The 25,612-nt window shown below is 39.1% G+C and overlaps 1 protein-coding gene across 1 annotated transcript in view; it reads left to right on the forward strand.

Annotated features, from left to right (window-relative positions):
• KLHL14 (kelch like family member 14) overlaps positions 1-25,612 on the forward strand; it is a gene marked incomplete at its 5' end in the record, with an annotated part of 97,922 nt that overhangs the window by 15,845 nt on the left and 56,465 nt on the right. Inside the window, one exon of the mRNA XM_082853656.1 lies at positions 11,954-12,075. Coding sequence (XP_082709782.1) covers positions 11,954-12,075 — 122 coding nt within the window. The remainder of the gene's footprint in view (positions 1-11,953; positions 12,076-25,612) is intronic.

The following is a 25,612-nucleotide window of genomic DNA, read 5'->3' on the forward strand; positions in this document are numbered from 1 at the left end:
TTCAAGCCGCACAGTATAGAGTCCACAATTCAGCTTCAGAGAATGTGGTGAATTTTCCCAGAATAATTTGTTTCTGCCTGTCAGAGATCTGATGATTGTAAAGGACAGTGTCAGGGATTGGCTGATCGGTGAGCCTCAGGGGCTTCTGCAAATTCCCCTTCCTGGGGGTACGTTGGAGAGCCTCCCAGATCCTGCAGATCCCTCGAGCCAGGGTTTCCTTTATCACTTAGCCCCTCCAGGGTTGGTGAAGCAGCAAAGAACAGGCTCCCCACAGGGAGGGAGAGGAAAAGAAGAGGAAGATAAGAAATTCCTATTTCACCCACCGCAGTGGGGTGTCCCTGAGCTGGATCCCACAAGCCACACCTCATCGTCTCCACATCTCACACCCCAGGCCTGCCTCAGTCCCTCACGGCTTCTCTACCCCAAAATAAGGATAACTTTCATTTATCTTAATCCCAGGATGATTTCATAACATTATTCTTCCCCTAAAAATAAATTCTGGGCCCCTGTAGATGGTATCAGCTACAACTCCCTTTTCTTGAAAATGGATACCTATTTATTGCCATGAATATTCCAAGAGAAGCATGGGGTAATACATTCAGTTACCAACTAACTTTCTTCCCTGTCTCTCTGCACGACCACTCCTGCAGTGATGCTCCAACTGGCAACAGCCTGCCTGGCGGGAGGCTGGCTCCTGTTACTCAGTACGAGCTTCCTACTTTCCCCGGAGTTAGAGGAATGGATAAAATCAGTCTCTAGACCCATGAGGTGTCAGTCAGGCCATCGTCCCCTCATCCTGAATGGCTGAACTTCTATTTGGGGAGCGTGATTTTGTTAAAGATTCATTTTTACTGTTAGGTCTGGAACTGTCAGATACAAGTAATTTCAGTGGGAGGTATGTAACATCCTGAACTTGGATTTTCAGCGTCATCATGTGATCTTGTGTCTTTCTGCACTTTGTCTTGTGCAGCAGGTACCAACATTTCCTCAGGTCAGGAAGTCACTCTTTTCTCTTCAGAAAGGCGGCCAGATGGGAGGGAGAGAGAGAGAAGTCTCAGTAATGAGATTGGTTCTCAAGAGGCAGCGTAGTCTAATAATTGGCCTTTATTAGGGGTTTAAACGCAGGCATTACTTAGGAGTCCATCACTGGCATGAGAGTGATGCTTTATCGCTTTTCATCACTAGGCTACACAGAGCTTGAATAGCTCCTTGGTGACAGGCTGCACAGAGCCACTTCTCTCTTGAGTTTTTTCCTATGACACAAACATTGGTGTCCCTGCCAGCGTGTTGGGTGGCATCTGTTTTAGTGAGTAGGGAGACCCCGAGTCCCACTTGGAGGCAGGAGGATTAGTCGAAGAGGTCATACCTGCCACACAACTTCCTCCCAGGAATAGGGAGGATTAATGAGATGCTATTCCCATTACAATTCATGCTCCTCAGAAAGTCACTATGTACTAGGTATTAGAATTAGAGATTATATAGGTAATCAAGCAAAGAAGATATGCAACTACTTCTAGTTACCAAAGGAAGCTTTCATCTAGGAGGTTGGGTGCGAGTGGAAATGCAGTGAGTATAAAGTTGGCTGGAAGCCATTTTTCCTCATGAAGCAAAGGACAAGGAGTGAAGTGTGAAATGCTATGTACAGTATAAAGATAGACCCATTCTGGCTTATGAACTAAGCCTTGGGGAGGCTTACATTTCATGGATTCAGATGAGGACCTTAAGACACTTCTGTCATATCTGCCTCTGCCATCATGAACCAGTCTACAGCTTTGGTGTTCAGAGAAATGTGGCAAAAACATCAGTAAACTACCCCACCTGCATGCTGGAGGAACCGGTGACATTCTGAGTTCAGTATGTGTCAGTGAAGAATTGTGGAAGAATGTCCTAGTGTGCTACGGGGGCTGGGGTGAGAAGTGAAGGAGTGGGAAGATGGTTCATTACAATTGTAACATGCAAAGCTCCAGTCATTCAACATGTTGAGCTTCTCACGGTCAAACCTATAAGAAGGGGCCAAGTTGGAATGTGACTAGGTTTTCAGAGTCACAGGTTTTCAGAATGTGACGAGGGTTCAAGATTTTAAAGTCCTATTTTCTTCCATTTACTCTAGTGTGTCCTCAGCTATGGTTTACCTGCCACTGGTAGAATGTGAGACCATTTCAGATGGTACACGAGAAACCATTTTTAAATTTATTTTAATCGTTAGGTATTACTATATTTTAACATGTGTTAGAGGTAAAACACAGTTAACCCATGAAGTCCATGATTCATAAATATAATTGCTAGAACAATGATTCTCAATACCGGTTGTATATTAGAACCACACAGAAAGCTTAAAAAGATTTTTAAAAGACACCGATGCTGGGTCCCACAGTAGATCATGAAATCAGAATCTCTGAGAGGCACCCCGACCCTAAATATTTTATAAAAGCTCTCCCAGGTGGTTCTAAAGAGCAGCCAACATTGGGAAAGACTAGAACAGACTAGGGATTAAGCATTTTAAAGTGATCAGTTTTAAATAAAATATTAAGTAAATAATATACGGATATGGCAAAGATCATTAAAGCCCTGTATTGTGCTAAGAACTGAAATTGGGTAAACTTCCCTCTATCGTGGGTAGCCCCCATTCTGGGGGACAACACTGATCCTAGGTAGCAGGTTAGATTTGGGGGTTAATCAACAAGACTGTCTGTTCTCCAGTGTCACCCTCTGACTCTTCCACATTTTGGTTCAGAAACATGGCTTTTCCTCTTTCCCTTTTGCCTTTTGACACCCCCATCACCACACCCACTGACTAGACCTTAAAACAGATGAGGAAAAAAAAAAGGATGATAAGAATCTGTAATGACATATATCTGGATTAGTGGGATTGCAAATGACTTTGACTCTTTTCACCAGTTCGTTCTTCTATTCATCATTTCTTCATTCCTACAACAAGTATTTACTGAGTACCTATGTAGTACTAAGTCCTTTTTGTGTTTAACTATACTTAGAATTTTTCTCAGTGAGCCTGTGTTGTCTTTATGATCAAACGAATCGTAAAGTTACTTCCATTTTAGGAAAACTAAATACTGTATGTGACTGACCATTCTCCAGTTACCACGCAGCCAGACTCCTGGCGGGAGATAAAGTGTCAGAAGATGGAAGCAAAGACATTTTCAGCTGTTCCTGAGAATCACAGAAGGGTTGTGTACGAAAGCCCTAGAGACATTTCCTCTGTGAAATGGAAGAAATAAAACCCATCCTGAGGCACTGGAAAAGGTGCCCAAACCCTTTTTCCTCTATTCTTTCATCTGTTAAATGGGGATAATGATACTTTATGTTTACCTACCTCAGAGAGGCATTACCAGGTCTATTTAAAGGCTCTTCTGATGAAAGCTGCTGTGTAATTACCAAGAACAGCTATGATAAAAAAAAAAAAAAACCTAAATACAACAGCAAATCAGCTGGAACAAGTTCTCCAGGGAGTTTACTTCTCTGGAAAAATTTAAGAAAGGGGTAGCAGCTCTCCTCTGGCGACTTTTGGGTACCCTTCTAGCTGGAAGTTTAGGGAAGGCTAGCTGATCTGGAAAGTCTCCTCCTGGCTACTGATCTGGGATCTTTCTCTGTTTACTTTTCCCCCATGGTCTAAGCAGTTTCCATCTGAAATTCCTCTTTCAAGTTTTTCAGATCTTAACTCAGAAACTGTTTTATCCGTGAAAAGAATCTCAAGCAAGGCAATTACCTATGACAGAGAAAGAGAGAGAGAGTGTTTGAGAGAGACAGAGACAGAGACAAAGAGAGAAAAGGGAGGCTATAATGTAGAGGATATGTGCATTTTATCGAGGATAAGTAGTGGGGAATTCTTTGATAGTTTATAAAAAGAGGACCGAAGTAATCGATCATTAATGTCAGGCTTTGCTGAAATTCATTTGACAAAGCATGTAGGGTAAATTAGATGGGAGCAGAAGCTCACAAAGAAAGGACATCACTATTACAACAGCTCAAGAGAAAGTCAACCTAGCTGAATCAGGCTACTGGCAGTTCGGTTGAAATGAAGAGATATATATTCTTTATATTGGAGTATAGTTGATTAACAATGTTGTGTTAGGTTCAGGTGTACCACAGAGTGATTCAGTTATACATATACATGTATCTATTCTTTTTCAAATTCTTTTCCCCATTAGGTTGTTATGGAATACTGAGCAGAGTTCCCTGTGCTATACAGTAGGTCCTTGTTGATTATCTATTTTAAATATAGCAGTGTGTACATGTTACAGCTCTAGAATCCATAGCATTTGGTACAACGTTGACTATAGCAGGAAACTGAGAGAAGAGTCAAGATTACCATACAATTTGGAGAGTTGGATATCATAAGGTTTGGGGACTTCCTTAACAGAAAGAGATGGCAGCCAAGAATGAGTGGGTTGAATTTATGAATGAGATCTAGACCAATGCCATTGTAGGAAGCCCAGTGGTTTTATACTTTTGTTAAACTTGCTTGTGCAGTAAATATTCTGACTGTTTATAAACGGTGCCCCTATGGTACCTGAAAAGGCTTCTAAACAATAAAAGAAACTGCCAAAATTCCAAAGATGGATGTTCAAGTGAGTGCTTTGTAAGCTTAATAATTATGCATAATAATATTGTCATTTATCGATTGATTACTATGGGAACTACATACATATTTTCCATATGCAACTCAGATGTCAGCTGGTGGCTTTTCAGTTCTGGTAAAGATCTGGTAAAATTGTTGCAAACCCCTTCAATCCAAAGGCCTGTGGAAATCCAAAACCTTTGTCTCTGTGAATCCCCAGGGCTTTACATCTTCCCGAATTTCCCTGCCTCTGGATCACTACCAAACACCACTGCTGTACCACCAGATGTGAAATTGCCCATTCACTCACCGCTTGTATAAAATGCTAAGCCATCATAGGGTTAGCAAAGTTCCCTGAAGTTGGAAAGTCATGGGAAAGAGGCATAACTTCTTCCAGTCTTCTCCAGCCTCTCCCTACTGGATCATGTTGGGAGCATCAGTTTTTTTTGTTGTTTTTATACATTTATTTATTTTTTATTTATCTATTTTTGGCTGCGTTTGGTCTTCTTTGCTGGGCTTGGGCTTTCTCTAGTTGCAGCGAGCGGGGGCTACTCTTCGCTGTGGTGAGCGGGCTTCTCATTGTGGTGGCTTCTCTTGTCGCGGAGCACAGGCTCTAGGCATGCAGGCTTCAGTAGTTGTGGCTTGAGGGTTCTAGAGCGAAGGCTCAGTAGTTGTGGCGCACGGGCTTAGTTGCTCCGCGACATGTGGGATCTTCCCGGGCCAGGGCTTGAACCTGTGTCCCCTGCATTGGTAGATGGATTCTTAACCACTGCACCACCAGGGAAGTCCTGGGAGCATCAGTTTTTGTCTCCCCTCACTGTGCAGAGACATTCATCTTTAAAGGCAACAGCAGCACAGAGTGCCTTTCGTTGGTTGAAGAGACTAGCTCTACGAGGTGATTTTGTTTACGAGTTGCAGCCATTTCTTTTCCAAATTATGGTTAAATGACTTCATTTAACCCTCACAACATTCCCACTTTACAGATGAGGCAACTGAGGCTTCAAGAGGTTGAATACCAGCCCAAGTATATAAACGTATGAAGTGGTAAAAAGAGAACTTCAGTCCAGGTCTGGCTGATTCTTAAATTAAAATTAACTTGGCCTTTAAAAGATGGAATAATTATTATCTACCCCCATTTACATTGCCCCTTCAAAACTGCTCAGTTTTTCCATTACATTTTTGTTTAAAAAAAAAATGGCGATACACCTCTGAAGACCATATATGGGGAATTACAGAGTAAAAATCCCAGTATTTATGTATCATTTCAGAGAGAATGAGTTGGGATGACTAAAATATCTAAACCATGGAAATGTGACGCTATTGCTTCTAAGTGATACAATTTGGATGGGGACATGGGCTACTCGCTTATCAAACCTGCAGATTACACAAAGGAATAGCTATACTGAGGATGATGACGATGAGAGGAGGATGGTGATAGCATTTAATTAGCACCACTGTAAATGCTTTGCATATATTTTTTTTAATCCTGAAGATTAAACAAACCTATGCCTTAGGTCTATTCTTATCCCAGTTTTACACACGAGATTCAAGAGGACAAAGAAGCTAGCCCAAGGTCACTCATCTCAGAACAGCTGAAGCCAAAAGTCTCACCCCAATTGTGAGACCTACACTCTTAACAACCAGGCTGTCCTGCTTGGAGAATCGTGATATTTCCAATAGATGTCCCCACTAGAATGGAAGTAACTGCCACGAAGAACAGGGAATTTATTCCTCTTGTTCGCACCATGACCTTTAGTGTTTAGAACATAGTAGAAACTGGAACATAGTAGAAACTCAATTAATAATTGCTAAATGATAAATTAATTGAAACAAAGTGTCTCAATCAGTAGAGGGTATAAAAGCATTTAAAAAGGGTAATGCATTGATATTTAAAATACTTAACTAGAAGAAAGATAGGATAGGGAAAAGCCTGACTTGACAACCTGGGTTGGTTTTTTTAAAAACAATCTGTATTTGTAGTCAGCTGGAACCAGCACTGCATTGTGACAGCTGAAAGACCACTGTGATTTTTAAAAAGCCTTAAAAAGATACATCACATCACATATCAATATCATATTTGTTATATTGTGTACAGTTCTAATAAGGTACATTGAGTACATTTTTAATAAGGAAAATGGAAATTTTTTCAGAAAGAAATGGACATTTTCAACTTGCTAAAGAGAAGACATATAGCAACTCTCTGCCGTTGTCGGAGGTGCTGCCATGACAGCAACTTGCTCTTTTTCTCTGAAAGACTTTGGCAGATTCTCAGCTCAGCCTAAGGAGAAAAAAATCAATCTAACACAACTGTCCAACAACTTTCCACAACAGAGTGCCTTTGAAAAACTAAGGTCCATTTCATTATAAATTTCCAAATTAATAAGAATACTTATATAAAAAAAAACGATTGAAAGGATTTCTACATTATGTAGAGAACTGGACCAAATCAGTGGCCTCAAGTCTGGCTGTGTGTCAGAATCAACCAGAAAACTGTGAAACATTATCGATTTTTAAGGCTTCATCCCACTGAATCATAATCTCCAGGAATTAGGACATAAGACTCTATCTCAAGAATCTTAATTTTTTAATCCCCTCAGATGACTTTGATGACTTGCCAGACTTGGAAATCCCTGAACGAGATGACCTCAAAGTTCTCTTCTAACTCTCTGACTTAATGATTCTTAAGAATATTGCAGAACATTTTCTTTCATAAATAAATAATGATTTGTTATCTGCAAAATGAACTTAGCCTAAATGTACACGGGTGGCTCTAAGGTGCCAGCAGACCAGCTGATTTCTTAAATTGGTTAAAACGCTTCTTGCCATCTAGTTAATAAAAAATTTTTATATGTATCCTGGGAAGGAAAACTTTATCTGGCCTGTTTCCCAATTATTGAAGTTCCAAATCACTGAAATATAAATAAATGAGACTTTACCATACTTATAACACCAGTACGATGAAAAATTTGTTTACACCAGAGGTTTTAGGTTATCCTTCAATCATTCATCCCTGGAACCAAAGTACCTATGCGCGCGAGTGCTCACGCATACACACGCACACACATGCACAAATGTGACACATGGTAAATGTTGGGCAATTACTGAGCTGGAACAAAGGAGACCTTCAAATTCCATCGCCTTTTTAACCTTATATTTTTCTTTGCAAGAATCTAGGGACCCAAAGGCATCTAAATAATATTATTAATCACGACATACTCAGCTCTTTAACTTTCTCTAATTACTTAACTCTTAAATATATTACTTTGGTCTAAGTGGTGCTAAGATGAGGAGTAAAAAGGAGTATTTGTAAAATATTAACAGACTTAAAGAGAACAGATTAATTCTGGCTAAATTGGCTTCCTGTGTAAAGAGCTTCTAAAAAGTATACTATGTTGCCATATGAAGGAACTCTAATTATTGCAATATTGTAGATTTTGCCTAATCTAAAATTAAACCTGTAAGGCTTCACTGGAATTGTTTAGAAGAGAATAATTGAAACCCCCTTCAGCAAGTTAATTCAGATTCTTCTAATTTTACTTTTCTAGTTCACAAGGTATCTTTTTTCATGGCGTTTTCAAATTGAAGTTCACACACATCAAATAAATGGCATGATAATCAGAGGTTTCAATATCCAATATGCATTCATTATTATCTGTCATTATTGTCATTGTCACGATTATAATTGCACACTGTAAAAAGAATGGAAGCTTTTCCACAGGAATTATTCACGTGTATTAGTTTCTAGGCGTAATTGAATAGTTGACATTGCATTTATATCAAAGTAAAATATGTGCTGGTTTTTCTCATTTGTTTTATTCTTAAGAAATGAGAAATGTAGAGTAATCTCCATTAGGTCTCCTTATTTGGATCCAGAAATGTTCACAGTTTTATGTGATGTCTGATGTATACTTTCTTATAAGAAGGCTCAAGATAGCCAATATAATTAAAATGATAATTTTCTAAGAACATACAATTATAAGATAACAGCTAGGTAGTGAAACCCTCTTAATTAACTTGTATTTATATATATGAACTCAGCAAGTATCTCTATGAAAAATACTACTTTTCTTTTTTAACTGATCAGGTTTGGCATAATGAAATAAAGCCCACATTGTATTGTCAGTACTAAAGATAAATTAATAATAATTTACCTTAGAGTTTACATAGAACTTTTCACCTCATTGTTTTACATCATTCTCACGACAATCCTTTGAAGATGCCGATCAGATATTACTCCTCTATTTAAAGATGAGAAAACATAGGCTCCAAGAAGCCAAGTAAATTATACAAAGTCACTCTGCTGAATAGCAAAATCAGCCCTAGAATCCAGGTCACCTGGGTCTTAACCAGAATTTACGGTAAAATTAAAATTTTTTAAATAAATTTGAATTTTAAAAAGATCATGGACCTGGTAGAGCTAGAAGGGCTAGGTCTGAACACTGTTTCTGCCACTTTATTTGACTCTAAGAACTTTCTCACTTTCCTATAAAATGGAACTATACCTATGACGTAGGGCTGTTTTGAGAGTCAATGGAGAAAATGGTGAGAACACCACTTAAATGTGTTTTGTTATTTTATGTGTTCTTTCTTCTGTACTATGCTACTTCTCACATGCTTTATCCTGTTTTTGCTTTCTATGTGCTTCACCTTCACAAGGTAGAGTTTTAAGCTTTATTTAGAATTAAATAATATTAATACCGGGTTGGAACATTGAGTAACACTAAACTCTAGAAACAAAATACTGCAAGGAAGAAAGCCATAAATTGAATGAATGATGATATAAATATAATAGTGCAAAAGCTTTAGAATGTGTCTTCACTCACTAAGAAGGCCAAATGTAATGAACTACTAGGAGAACTGCGCCTTTACAGAAAACACACAGCCAATGAGGGGAGCTGGGGTTTCCTTTACTTCCATGTAATTCTTCAGGAGGGCTGGGTGGTTTAGAGACTTGTCCTAGTTGATGTGAAGTCTCTCAGAGCTGCTAGGCCAGCTAGCCTTTAAACAGTGTCTTTGCTGGCAGGGTGGAAGTTGTTACCATTTGCCATTTGATCAGTGGTTTATTTATCGGTAATCTCAGTCCAGTTCTTAGGGGACAGATGGCAATGACTGGCTCTTTGGGCACAAAGACTCTCAATCTGCTCTCCATCTGCAGAGATGGTCCATCTAAGGAGGTGGTGAAAATCACCAATGGGATTGGTCCAGGGAAACTAGCCTTATCAATGAATGACGCGCCCTTACAAACATATTTGAGCCATGAGTTTATCTCCCTTTGTCACTCATGACACACATTTTAAAAGCAGTACATTTATTTAAATATTAAAACAAAGATTTAATTACATTGCTTTGGTCATACCACCATTCCAATGGGTCCTTGCCTCTATGTCTAACTGGTAGATACGGTCCATCTTTCCCCACCTTCAGTCTAGAGCACATACATGTGTCAAATCACGACAGCCAATCGTGACTTCCCGTTGAACAGGTCTGTCTACACGTGGAAACTGACAGCCATCTAAAAATATAGAGGCTTTCATCTTAACTTATACTCACGGAGTGGTTGATTATTTGCGCTAAACCTACAGGAAAAAATTGTCTTATATTAGTCCTGTAACCAGGCATTTAGGAGATTATATGGCGCATGAATTATGTATTGTTTGCGAATAAAAGAGAGGTACTTACTGCACTGAATTTTCTTAACCCCTGTGAACAAACCACCCCAATCATTGACATCCTCAAAATATGGAGCTCTTTGCCATTGTATTGTTTTTGTTTCCCAACTACAGATCTATAAGGCATATGGGTACAGTTCCAAAGTACTTCAGCTTCAAAGAAGTCGAGTTTTTTTGTTTGTGGCAAAATTAATATTGCAAGCTGATATCACATTGAACATTCTTCTACAAGTACAGCTCCCCCTATGCATGAGTCCCTGATAGGAGGTTTTCCAGAAGGTATTTTTTTCTGCTGAGGCACATACGAGGCATTCTATAGCACCAGAGTTTCATTAAAGGAATTCTCTTGTTCCCTTCCTTCCCATGAAAATGTCATTAACTGTATTCAGTTAACTCTCCGAGTGTTAGGTTCTTAACCAACGAACAGTGCTTCTCCACTAGGGCGTACTTCGCCAAGCGTCCTTGAATCAGAACGACCAGGCTGAATATGTAATAATAGATTCGGAGCCACGCTGTGGGTGGTGAGCATATTTAAGAGGAACCCTTTTACATTTACTGACGTCTTCCTTCAATCATGGTTGTTTCGTTTCTCCCACCACCACCTTCAGCCTTTCAGGTGAACGAAAAGTTTCAATTATATGTAAAGCAACCGTTAAATCAGCAGGACCCTTGTGGGGGGCTGGGTCTCCCCTCCTCCGTCCAATCGCAAGTGAGCTCAATCCATTACTGTTCCCGAGGGTCATACATCCACCAGGTCGAGTGTGCCGGCCAGGGTGCATCTTACAGCTTTTACTGCATATGAGACATTGCAGGCCTGTTCTCAGGAACTGCCGGGCAGACTGGGAATCACAGTCACGCTTAATAGCAGCGAATTGCTAGCTCTTGATGGGTGGGTAGTCACTCCTTTCAGTGGTTGCCCCCTGGGGGGAGAAGGTAGAAAAACAGAGGGAAGGAATTAGAGTGACTTTGCACAGCTGAGCAAGTTCATGCCGCTGGATCAGTGGCAAGCGTTGGCAGGACTCCACTCTGGGGAGGCTCAAAACAACCTCACAGTCTCATTTTTACCGATTGGTGCTGCTGTGTCGCCCCTGGTGCCCTGGGATGGGGGGAGGGAGGGGAGGGGCTGGGAAGAGGATGAAGGTGGAAGTCTCAGCTAAATTCAACAAAAAGTCCTGTTCGTGCTGGTGAACCCACCCCAGTTAGCCCTGTGCTAATTGTACCAAACTGGTACTTGAAGTTCGCTGGGTGATTAAAGAGTTGGCTCACAAAGTCTCTGCATAACCTTAATTTTTTCAAGGTTCTTTGAGTGGAGAATGGTTTATAATAATGATTTTGACTAATACGATTTTTGACATGCAACTTTAATGCTTAACCTTAGTACAACTCCAGAGCATTTCATGTGTACTCAGCTGTAAAGAGTGATGATTTAAAGGGATAATATAAGAAAAAGGTCGTTCTAGAATGAACCTCTAACAAATTGCAGAAAAGGAGCTTATTATTCCTTGAGTATGGGGATATGCCGTGCTTCTGATCATTTTTCTGCTTGGTTCAAAAAAATTGTTGAGACATGAATGGGAGAAGAAACAGGAAAAAAATGAAATAGAAATCTGCAAACAGGGAACATTCTTTTGATGGTTATGATTTTGTTGCCACTAAAGAGACTCTACAATAATGTGGTTATTCATCTCCTCTTTTGTTTTGGGTGAAGAATTCGCTCTAACAAGAAAATGCTGTTGTTGGTTGGTGGATTGCCTCCTGGGCCGGACCGGCTCCCCAGCAATTTGGTTCAGTACTATGATGATGAAAAGAAGACGTGGAAAATCCTCACAAGTGAGTGCCTTTCTTTATTTACTTACCCACCTACTTATTTCAGGTTAGAGCTATCTTGATGAATTTGAAAACATGGTTAATCAAATTAGACATTTTATTGATTTGTTACCCGTTGGAGGTGTGTTTATGTATCACAGGGGATTTAAAGTCAAAGACTAAATTAACATTGCAGAGTGGCCGATTTGGTAGTGGAAGAGGCCTAAATTAAAAGTGGCCTAAAATCAGTGCACTTGAGTTGGTGTTTCTGTGTGTGTTGCCACAGAGGGGGAGGGAAGACCGAGATCTTCCAAAAGAAATTCTTCCATTATGGTTTTGCTCTTGGAAAAGGGAAAGCTTGGTTAATAGCCCTAGGAAATTTTCTCATGTCAAAATGATAGTTTAGTTCATTGTCTCTGTAACTAATGTTCATTTTGCTTTTTAGGCATCTTTCCTCATTAACCTTTAATCTGTGGCCCCGGGTCTTTAGAGAACCATCCCCTTCCATTGCTCCACTGTTCAGATGGACAGATATACCCAGGACCTCTTCCTGCTGCATTAAATTGTGCTTGAAACTTCCACCCAAGATTCTTCTCCTCCCCTCCTTAAAGGGTGATTGTGTTTTAGAGCAAACCTCTTGCCTTGGGCACTGAGATTTGGAACTTATTGTTACATCGGTTATGATTCCCAATCTGACTCAGTCATGGAATCAAAAATCATCGTTTCTTGAGTGCAGGGGACTGTGTGCACCGGTCCCCTTGTGGACACCGTGGCTGCACTGGTCAATAAAACTAAATTTTAACTGTCAAAATTGCCCAGAGCTGTATAGATAAAATAATAAGAGAGCAATTTTGATCCATAAATCAAAGCCATACATTTAAAACCGACAAAAGGGAAAGTTAGATTTTCTTATTGCATGTGTCTTTTAAGCAGTTATATATTTTAGCAGATTTTTTAAAAAGTCATTTCCTCTCTTCTTACTGAAAGCCCTTTAAAATAACAGAAACAGGACAACAGTTTGCCCATAAATGCAGGAAAGGAGCAAAGACATGTGAGGTGGTGCTTGAAATAATACATTTTGGAGCTGGCTTACCCCAGCGAAACCTGCAGTAGCGTCGTCCAGGAACTGCAATGAGAAAACTCCCCGGACACCTATACACTCTGGTTGTAGTAACAAAGTGATGGAGAGTAGAAGCCAGATTAGGAAGGAAGAAAAGTAAGTTAGAGATGCCTTCAAATGATTTTCATTCTCTTTTTGACAAAAATACCGTTCGTAGTGGTTTAAACATCTGAATGAGTTGAGCAAGCTGTATTTTCGAGATTCGTCAGAAACTCAAGCTAAAGTAAAACCAGAGAATCAATTTTCTGACACTTGATCAATAGAGAAAGCCTACACAGAAGTAGACATGGATACGGGGAGGAGGAGAGAGGAAAGAGGGAGAACAAGGGATTCTTGATGGGAGATGACAGAGGAACAGAGGCCAAGGGGCAGGGAGATATTACACCCAAGCGATAAATGATATTCACTCACAAATCCATCTCTTCTCCCAAATACATCAGGCAAGGTCCAATTTTCTAGTGGTTTGAAGCCCTACGTTAAAGGCAAAAAGATTAATTAAAGCATTATGAACAATACCTAAGAAAAGTCTTAGGCTCATTTCAAGCCTTGTTCAGAGACAGGGTGATCATCTAATTTATTGTTCAACCTAGGAGACTTTAGAGCATGAAATGGGGATCTGTTAATTATGCTGGGGCAACGGGTATAGACTGGAACATAGGGTCACCCTACTTCAGTTTTTCATATTGCCTGATGTAACTCTTTACTTAGCAAGATGTAGTAAGAAAGCACGAAGTTGAGTCGGTCAGACCTGGGTTCGAACCCACATCTGTGACCTTGAGCAAGTCATATACATGTCCTGAGTCGTGGTTTCTTCATTCTACAGCATCCTTTGAGTATTTTGAAAATAAAATTGTGTTTGTAAATCATCTAGCACATAGCAGGAACTCAGTAAATTGCAGATACTATTGCTATTGTTGTAACACTGTTACCAATATTAACGTGAGAACTGTATGTACCTTTATACCTTGGAGGCCTCAGTCAACTCAAGCTCTCCAGGAAGAGGGGAGACAAATTACATTTTAACAGACACAACACAAAGACCCACTGCTTCAGTAGGGAGACCATTTTCTCTAGTTGTTATATGTTGAATGTAGTCATCTGCAGACTAAGAAGTAAAGAGAGATGGGTTTCTGTTGACTCCATTCATCAGATTTGAAATGGAAGGAAATAAAGACATTAATGTATAGAAAAATTCAAATAATGGGAACATTTGCAAAGATCTTGAATCGTTTTTCTGTACTCAGGCAGCTCACAGCTTTGAAATAAATGTCTACTCTACTTGTACTCTTCATTTCACTTGGCTTGTACTTTAAAAAATAGAGTTTATTACTTGCTGGGCTGTGACTACATGGTCCCAAGTGAAAGCATATTTTTTAGGTTTATTGGAGAAATATAGACAGTTTATTTGGATGATTTCTGCTGCTGGTTTGTACTTTTTAATTAAGGCATCTTATTTGGCTAAACTGAATAAATAAGTCAGGTAACTGATCAATTTCCACACTCTTTAGCCCATCTAATAATAAATGAAGAAATGTTTCTTATTGGAATAAGAAAGTATCCAGATTCTCTCCAAATCCAATGAAACATTAGGGATTGCAGAGCTTTCCACGGTCATTTTTTTTTTTTTTTTTTTGACCCCAAAGAACTGCCAAGCTAATTGGCAGGGAGTTGAGGATGACAATTAATGCTAGCAGACAGTTCCTGGTGTGGCGTCTGCTCATTTACTGAATGACTCTCTCCATAAAAACTAACAAATAAGCTAACCAGCAAAAACCGAAAACCTGAGATGAGCTAGAGCCTCTGAATCTTAGAATCCTTTACCCACTTGGCTTGAGCAAATATTTTCCAGCCTGTCTCACAGACGTGCTGCTTTTAGAAGGGTACCATCCACGGGCAGGAGCACAGCTGCCCACTTATGGGTGTCACACCACTTACACATGTAATAAATCGAAGAAGAATTAAAAGGAAAGTCAGTCATAATTTTCTTTAGCTCTTATTCTGTTACGTTATTTATGTTTTAGAAACACTATATAAGGGGTCCACAAATAACAAGAAATTGAATGGAGTGGAGGTGAGTGGAAGTGAAAAAATGGTTCTACCTAACATAAAGAAAACAGAATTCAACAGTCAGCTAACCAGTGGCTTGGTCTACCCAGACAGCAAAGGGGATGATTATTTTCACTGAAAAGACTTAGTAACATACTAACACAACCTTCATTTTTATCCTCCTCTTTGGAAAAAAAATCACTTATTTAATATTATAGAATTAATATTAAGAATAGTAACAGATTCCCCAGCCTCTATCAGCAAAGTACTGAGAAATACCCTGTAAAAATGACGGTAGGTCCTTTTGTAAATGTGAAATGTTAAGTGTTGGCGTTGTTCTCTTGACTGTTAATAATGAAAGGGAAGTTGAGATGCACTTTTGTTCATTTTTATTTTACAGTACTGCTTTTCTTGCATTTCTCACTCCTGCACGCAGTCTTCCATTTCATTCTTAACCTATTAGGAAGCAGTACAGGAGACATGAATACTAAAATGGCCAATGCAAAAAGCATGCCTCTTGCACTTTGCAGGTCCTAAATCCTTCGTTTAAAGATCAAACAAAACAGTTCCCATGGCTACTATGTACTTTCATAGCATATGACTGACACGTCAAAGTTTTTATGAAGTCCTCGTGTGGAAGCAGCTTACCTTCCTTCCCAGGAGACAGTACAGAGGGGCTGTCTATTCTATTTGGGTTCCCCACTGACCACGTGTTTCCCGGAAATTGACTTCCTTTTACCTACATTTCAGATAAGAGATTCTACTTATTAGATGCTTCTTATTGTTTTCTGTGAGCAATACCAGGAAAACGGGTTTCAAAATACAGATTTATCTCTCCATGTGCCGCTGAGGAGTTCCCTTTAATAAGGTTAGAATAAAAACTAGGAGAGCTAGGTCAGTAAGGTGTGTTCCTTCTTTTGGCCACTTGCAGTTCCATTCATTAGAGGGAGGGGGAAATGCCTTTTTTCCTCTTCCTTTCAATTTACAATTCTGTTCTTTGCTTGGTAGTGCAAGGATTTGGGGACTTGGATTTTTTCATTCGTAGAAAATAAAAGAAACCATTGTGCAGAGGTTTCCTGGGTTGTCTTCTCTGGTTCATGGAGGACCGTGAACTTGATCCCATCCACCACACAGGAACGGTCCCAGGGCTGGGCATCATCGATTTCTTTTAGGAGAGTCACAAAGATCAGAGGCTGGTGGACTCTTCATTTAAAAAATATATATATATACTTTCCATAAATGTTGAAGAAAGACTACTGAGAAAACACATCTTATCTAAGACATTGAACTTCAGTTCCAAAAGATAAATATAGATTTGATGTTTATCTGATAATTGAGCAATGGAGAATGGTTTAATTGCTGGTTATTCAGGGAATAATAAACCTGCACATTGACAGTTTTTTTTGTTTGTTTGGTTGGTTGTTTTTTTTTTTTTTTTTGCGATACGCGGGCCTCTCACTGTTGTGGCCTCTCCCGCTGCGGAGCACAGGCTCCGGACGCGCAGGCTCAGCGGCCATGGCTCACGGGCCCAGCCGCTCCGCGGCATGTGGGATCTTCCCGGACCGGGGCACAAACCCGTGTCCCCTGCATCGGCAGGCGGACTCTCAACCACTGCGCCACCAGGGAAGCCCGACATTGACAGTTTTGATCAGACTTTTTTCTTGGTCCTCTGTTTCTCGATTTCAGTTCATTTCCGTTCTTTGAGGTTATATTGAGAGGAAAGGCAAGTCAGTCGAAAACAATCATTTCTTATAATTTGTTTTGAAAGAAATAAAAAGTAAGCTTAATTGAGGGTTTTATACCTGTAGGTTTCCTCTATTCATATGATCTTTATTACCAAGAACCAAAACCCACAAATTGTTTAACTTAATTTAATTTCTAGACAGATAGGTAGGGTCTGTAGATAGTGCACTTCTCGTTGCAGGAGAACCTCAGAAAACAACTATGTGCTTCCAGAATGACTCAAAATGCCTGGGAAGAATTTACACTTAACTACAGACCTTATTCCTTTGTGTAGCAAGCAGTTATTGCATACCCACTCTGTGTTGGGTGGTAAAGTAGAATGTGATCATCTCTCCTTCCAAGAACCAGAGGAAGCAATGACAGTAAGAGCGTGCTGAGGGATAGACAGGGGAAGCTGGGCTGCTATGGGAGCACAAAAAGGGCCCTTCATCTAAACGTGGGAGGTTAGGGAGGCTTTCCTAAAAGTGACCTTCTGTAAAGCTGGAAAAAACGGGTAGGAATTATTGATGCAAAGAGGTGGGTGATAAAGTATTTTAATAAAAGGGTCCAGTACTGGGAGTGCCAGAAGGCAAGAGAGACTTGGTGCCTTCTAGAAACTGAAATGAATTTGTGTATCTATAGGAGAGCCTGAGGTTGGGGAGGTATGTGGTGGGGCTGGAGAGTTAACCAAGAGCCCTATTGTACGGGACCGTTTCAAGGAATTCCTAAGATAGGTTTAAGAATTAAGAATTGAGAGTAGACATACCCCTCTCATTTTTATTTTTAGTGAAAACACAGTGATCTAAAGGTTTTAAAATATAGCATGGCAGTTCTTCTCTCTTAGCTTGGAACTTTGAATTTCAATTCATGGAGTAATTGTTTCCAGGACATTGGACAAAGAAGAAGGAGAGAGAATTGTGTCTGGACTTTTAAAATATGTTAGCATCTAATTTTACCTTCAATGAGCTCAATTCTAATTTGGTATCCATGGCTGCACATTACTATATATTTTGAATTATTTGCTTCTGTGTATTCATGCACTGGTGCATTAGTGGATTTTTCATAGATTTTTAAAAAAAAAAATGTGTGGTGGTCACTCCATATACTGTATTTCAAGTAAGTTGGGTGACTAGAAAGACCAGTTGACTTTATCTCTTGTTTATATGTACCTCCCTTGAATACGGCAAATGCTTTTTCTCCAGAGAACAGCATGGGTACCAATAATTCTGAGGGCTTCTTTACACCCCAGCTGTGGTATTTGCTACTGAATCTGGCGTGAAGGAGGTGTGAGTGATACGGGTTGCTTGGATTTGCTCTGTGTCAATCCTAGGCAAATTGCAGGCGAAGTCCAGCAAACCGTTGAATGTGAGCACTGAAAGATTAAATGATCTTCTTACCCAACGCTCTCATTTTACACATTAATTTCATTCCTTTAACAAATATAAGTGATACCTTCTATGTAGCAGGCATTATCCGAGATACAGAAGAAACAATGATGAGTCAAAGCAAATAGCATCATGTGTTCACCAAGCTTAGAGTTTAGTGGGGGAGTCAGCATTAGTAAATAATTCCGGATAGCAGTATAGAATAGCAAAATGTGATGGTGCTCTGAAGGAAGGGTATAAAATATATAAAGTCGTGTAATGGAGAGACCAGATCTAGTGTAGGAGTCATGGACGATATCACCAAAGAAGTGACACCTGAGCTGAGATCTGAAGGATGAGACAGAGGTAGCTCAGGTAAAGATACGAGAGACGATTGCTTCAGGTTAGTTAAAAGTAAGTCCTAAGACCCTGTAGGAAGAAGGTGCATGACTGAACTCAAAGAGTGAGGGGGAGAAAGATATGACGTATGGCTAAAGACATCAGCAGGAACCAGACCACGGAAGCACTTCTATGGCACATTCACAATTTTGGTTTTTACTTTAAATGACTGAAAGAGCAGAGGTGTCGTACCCAGGGTCCCATGATGATTTAGTGGCAGGACGAGGAATAGAACACTGGTCTCTGTGTTTCTCTCAAACAGTGCTGCCTCACGTACCACACCAGTCTGTCTCACCAACAAGTGCTGTTAGTCAAGACTCCAAGCAGATGAATGGGATTTAATCTGTGCCGACCCATTGCACCCATGAAAATCTAAATGGATCCAATGCACTTGGATTAGTTCCACGTTCAGAGAGTAGAACTAGTACAGGTTAATTGAATAAATATCCTATTCCTAGAGGTCAAGAATATAATATTGGTTTATGAACTAAACTGCAAATTAAGACGTGTAAGTGATGAAATTTGCATGGAAGATTACTGACAAGCCATAATTCAATGAAGATTTCTTGACATTTTAAATCTGCCTTGGAAGCAGTGGCAAAAATGAAACTACACACACACACACACACACACACACAGAGCAACATCTCTCAGGACAGACAGGTCTAAATGGAAATATACCCCCAGACATTGTTGACCGTGAGCCTTTGGTCATGCTGCTTCGTCTCTGATCCTTGTCATCTGCACTGTGAATATAATTATACTCACCTCTTAGATTTATTGTGAAAATTAAATAAAATAATACAATAAAATTCTGGGGTCAGCATCTGTAATATAGTTGTTTCCTTATACATTTTTAAAATTTTATTTATTTAATTTATTTTATTTTTGGCTATGTTGGGTCTTCATTGCTTGCATGTGGGCTTTTCTCTAGTTGCGGCGAGCGGGGGCTACTCTTCGTTGTGGTGCGCAGCCTTCTCTCTGCAGCAGCTTCTCTTGTTGCAGAGCACAGGCTCTAGGCATGCGGGCTTCAGTAGTTGTGGCTCGTGCTCTAGAGCGCAGGCTCAGTAGTTGTGGCACACGGGCTTAATTGGTACACGGCATGTGGGATCTTCCTGGACCAGGGCTCAAACCCGTGTCCCCTGCATTGGCTGGCGGATTCTTAACCACTGTGCCACCAGGGAAGCCCCTTGATACATTTTTATTCTATTTGACTCCATTTTGTATTGTTTTATAACCAAAAAGAAGTGAATCTTGTCTTCTGCTCCTATCATCAAAGGTTTGAGGAAGGAGACACACTTTTTTTTTCTTTTTGTAACAGTTATACATTTTATTTTTTAATCTAATTACATATATATTTTTAAATTTTATTGAAGTATAGTTGATTTACACTGTTGTGTTAATTTCTGCTGTACAGCAAAGTGACTCAGTTATATATATATTCTTTTTCATATTCTTTTCCATTATGGTTTATTACAGGATATTGAATATAGTTCCCTGTGCTATACAGTAGGACCTTGTTGTTTATCCATCCTATATATAATAGTTCACACCTGCTAATCCCACACTCCCAATCCATCCCTACTCACCCACCTCCTTTCTGGCAACCACAAGTCTGTTCTCTATGTCTGTGAGTCTGTTTCTGTTTCATAAATATGTTCATTTGTGTTGTATTTTAGATTTCACATGTAAGTGATATCATATGGTATTTGTCTTTCTCTTTCTGACTTACTTCACTTAGTATGATAATCTCTAGGTCCATCTATGTTGCTGCAAATAGCATTATTTCATTCTTTTTATGGCTGAGCAGTATTCCATTGTATATATATACCACATCTCCTTTATTCATTCATTTGTTGATGGACATTTAGGTTGTTTCCCTGTCTTGGCTATTGTAAATAGTGCTGCTATGAACATAGGGGTGCATGTATATTTTTTAATTATAGTTTTTTCTGGGTATATGCCCAGGAGTGGGATTGCTGGATCATATGGCAACTCCATTTTTACTTTTTTGAGGAACCTCCATACTGTTTTCCATAGTGGCTGCAACAACCTACATTCCTACCAACAGGGTAGGAGGGTTCCCTTTTCTCCACACCCTCGTCAGTATTTATTATTTGTAGACATTTAATGATGGCCATCCTGACCAGTGTGAGGTGGTACCTCATTGTAGTTTTGTTTGCATTTCTCTAATAATTAGCAATATTGAGCATCTTTTCATGTGCCTCTTGGCCATCTGAAGAAGACATACTTTTGACTCAGGATGAAATTTCTATTTCTAGCATGAAGCTATGTGTATCAGTTGGGATGGGCTAGATTATGCTGTAGTAACAAACAACTCCAAAATCTTAAACCAACAAAAAACTTAGTTCTAACTCATGCTACATGCCAGCACAGGTTGGCAGAGGATGTCTGAGTCATTCAGGGATCCAGGCATATGAGGCTCTACCTTAACAGGCATTTCTACCGTCGGCACAGCAGGGGGAGAAATGAGCTGCAAGCATCTTGCACTGGCAATTAAAAATGACATTTGTCATTTCTGCTCAGTCACAGGGTTCATTGGAGACTCCTCTTGATCTGGAAACCAAATAAAGAGACAAATTATCTGGCTCCCTAACACAAAATGCACAGTGATAGATTAGGGACAGTATGAACACGGCAAACTCTTTAATTTAGAAACAGCATAGCAATTTAGCAACCCCACCAAATAGGCATTTGGAAGGGTGCCTATCCAAAGTTGTGTTCCCTGATAAGAGTCCTCCGTAATTCTGCTCATCAGCCTTTGTTCTCCATGGCCATGGTTCCACTGTTCGGAAGATTCTTCTTTTTTCATTATCTTCCTTATCTGAAGTGAACCTGAGGATTGTACACTTCCTAGGAGTGGAAGAGTTTTCTAAGTACACTTCATGTCTAAGACATTTAGGGGACAAGGGTTATTTTAAGTCTCTAATTGTCACAGGCTCTTGTAGTCCAGACTGGTGAATCTTTTGGTAATTCATCCTCTAAAACACTTAGCTGTCTTCTTATATTTATATTTCCATCTACTCCATGGCCAGTGACCATATGCACTTTTCTGATATACTTCTTATATTGCTTTTTCCTTTGTTTTCTTATAGCCATTTTTCTCTTCTCTCTCTCTCTCTTTTCTCTCCCTCCCTAATACTCTATATATTTGTCTATCTACCTGGCTCTGCTGGGAAAGCTCCCTTTTTACTCTTTTCCCTGGGTTACAAGAGTTTACTCGGTGTCTCTCCTTTCATTGAAACTTTCTTCTAAGATACTCTAAGGTGGTAAAATTACTATGAAAGCAATACTTTTTCTGTTTGTTTTTGGAGTTCGGAGCAGAGAAAGGTTTATCGGAGGGCCAAGCAAGGAGAACTGGTGACTCGTGCTCAAAAACTCTGAACTCCAAAAGCCGTACTTTTAATTTTCTTTGTCAGTAAGCTGAGTTTTTTTTTTAATTTTTATTGGAGTATAGTTGATTTACAATGTTGTGTTAGTTTCAGGTGTACAGCAAAGTGAATCAGTTATACATATATCTACTCTTTTTTAGATTCTTTTCCCATGTAGGCCATTACAGAGTATTGAATAGAGTTCCCTGTGCTATACAGTAGGTGCTTATTAGTTATCTATTTTATATATAGTAGTGTGTATATGTCAATCCCAATCTCCCAATTTGTCCCTCCCCACCCTTACCCTCTGGTAACCATAAGTTTGTTTTCTACATCTATAACTCTGTTTCTGTTTTGTAGGTAAGTTCATTTGTACCCCTTATTTAGATTCCACTATAAGCAATATCATAGGTTATTTGTCTTTCTCTGCCTGACTTACATCACTCAGTATGACAATCTCTAGGTCCATCCATGTTGCTGCAAATGGCATTATTTTGTTCTTTTTGATGGCTGAGTAATATTCCATTGTATATATGTACCATATCTTCTTTATCCATTCCTCTGTTGATGGACAGAAGCTGAGTTGTGTTTTTAAATTTTTATTGGAGCATAGTTGCTTTATAATGTTGTGTTAGTTTCTGCTGTACAGCAAAGTGAATCCGCTATACGTATACATATATCCCCTCTTTTTCGGATTCCCTTCCCATTGAGGTCACCACAGAGCACTGACTAGAGTTCCCTGTGCAATACAGTAAGTTCTCATGAGTCATCTATTTTATACATAACATTAATAGTGTGGATATGTCAATCCCAATCTCCCAATTCATCCCAGCCCTCAGAAGCTGAGTTTTAATTTACCTTTTTTGCTCAAAATTCTTTTCAATTTCATCTTTTCCCAGATGAGACTGAAAAACATTGCTTCTTCCAATGCTGCACGCTCCTAGATTTTGAGACTATTTCTTTCACTCCTACTTATATATAGGCCAATGTTTTTTGTGAGATCACCTCTTCTTTGCAGATCTTGCCAAGCACAGCCAACAGCAACCAATACACACTATCAACATTCTGTTTTCAGACCTCTTCCCTTGGAGGTGGAAGTTTATTAAATAACTGATGAACCATCCAAGTAAAAGCAAACAACAGTTTTTACCTAGTGGTTTTCCATACCATAACGTGCACTTCCATCTTTCCACCTTCCAGCATCAGTTTCCTTGTCATCAGCCACTGGGCCCTCTTAGAACCAATGCCTGTATCTTTTAGAGGCTAGGCTAGGTTAGGCAGTCATAACAACAATCCCCAAATCTTAGTGGCTTATATAAGTAAAGATTTATTTCTTTTCATGTCACATATCTATGGTAAGTTACCTAGGTCTGTATTCCATTTCTCCTCCTCTGGTACTCAGATGGATGGAAATTCCACGATTTGCCTTATTCCGGTTGCCAAGGCAGAGCAGAGAAAAATTTCACACTGTCTCTTTAAGCTTCTGGCCTGAATTAACATATTCTATTGGTAAAAACAAATCACATGGCCACACCTGACTTCAAAGTATGTGGAGAAATGCAACCCTCCCAAGCTCTCAGAAGGATAATCAAAATATTTGTTCAATAGCCCTGATGATTACAACAGTGCACCCTTACGTTCAACAAATATTTGGTTCACTCTTCTTCATGCAAAGTATTCTCACTCTTCCTATGAGCAGTTATCAGTCAGAGGTCATAGCTGCTCCATGCGTCTTTCTATCTCTTCCTGTATCAATGTGACATTATTGTCGGGACTGATCTTTATTCACAGAAGACTAGATGCCTCTACGTTAAAGGAAAAGTTTTAAAGTACACTCCAAATATTATTATAATGCATTTGAGAGGAAATTTTTCTAATTTGGACTCCTCTCAAATAGTTTAAATATGTCCTAGTTGATGTAATTTTTACTAGTTCTACTGTTCATTATATGTCAACTAGTATGCATCTCTAATATAGTTATACAAAAACAAATATAGATATAAATCATATAGATACACATAATTCCCATAGAAAAGAATGGTTTTTATCATTGAGAGAGGTGATAAAAAAGGAATTGAAATGACTTTCAAAATTACAACAACAAAAAAATGAAAACCTAGGGTAGTGATTATTATATGCAAATAACTCCATCAAAATAAAGGAGTAATTAAGGCAGAGTGCAAATAAGCAAACTTCCTTTTCAGACTCACAACATGACTCTGTGGTGGCATCAAGGAACTAAATCTATATTTTGTGACTATCTGGCCAGTTAGAATTTTTGGTTTTGTGTATCGTATAAAAAATGACTCCATTACTGGGGAATGATCATACTATGACCATACCTTAGTATTTATTAATGATATTGCTTTCGATGAAGCAAACAGTTATGCTTCATAGAAGATACCTGAAGGGCCTGTCTGTATTTAGCTAGCATTAAAGATGGTTTTGTAAAAGGGGAGTGTTGAGCAGATACTTTCTTATCTCTGTGTCTGTATGTCAAGGCAAACTACTGCTTGCAGTGTGTGCTAATTATTAATCCTACTGACATGCCTTATTTGGTCGTTAAGTCTTAATTTCTTTAAAGAAAAAATTTTAAGATTGAATTCCAGTTATTCAGCTAGAACAATAATCATTGTGAGTTTCAAAGACGAAAATCTTGCCACATTTTTATGTTGAGAACCACAAAGCACTTTCAGAAAATCCTACTGCTAAGTCAATGATGTATCACTTTCACTTTCATTATATGTTTTTAATCAGAGCGTGACTTCACACTAGACAAAGCGATGCTTTACGCATGGTCTCACTTGTTTTTGCTAAAATCTTTTGACATGATTAATTTTACTTTAATGCTTTTGTCTTGTTGTAATGGTAAGGATGATGGGTATAAACCAGGCAAAAATACATGCTTTTCTATTATAACACCTCTGAGCATTAAAAATATCTTAGATGAAAGGGGAAAAAAAAATCACAGGAGACTGGTTGGACTGGAATTAAATTTCTTGCTACTTGAGCACAGAGTACATGAGATTAAAAAAATGATTCAGTCACTGTTTTTAGTTTTATTTTTGGTATTTTTATAGCAATTTATTCATCTATATGATTAGATCTGAAGAGGAGGAGAGAGATTGTAGCTCACAGGTTTCTTGATCTCATTTGTCACTTTGTAGCATTTACCTCCTTCACAGTATTAAGGGACAAAAAAATTAACCGGTTCTATACGAGGTGTATCTCAACCAGATGCAGGTAAAGTAAGCCATATTTTCCATAGTGATGCCTGGCATTGGACATAGGCTAGTTTTCTGTGGTACTAATTTTCAGTCTACAAAAACTGAATACAATATCCTTTGTCCAAATTACAGAAAAGCAGTGGTGTAGGTGACCTTAAGAAGAAAACAATAGGCCATTCAACAAGTGAGACCTCCTGTGAGCAGCTGTCCAAGTATCAATTATTCCATATTCACTTTTTCTTTTTTGCTTAAAAAATGGAGTTGCTTACCCGTATTATAAGAATACAGCAC

This window comes from Leucopleurus acutus, assembly GCF_964270905.1.
Source record: "Leucopleurus acutus genome assembly, chromosome: 13".
NCBI lineage: Eukaryota > Metazoa > Chordata > Mammalia > Artiodactyla > Delphinidae > Leucopleurus > Leucopleurus acutus.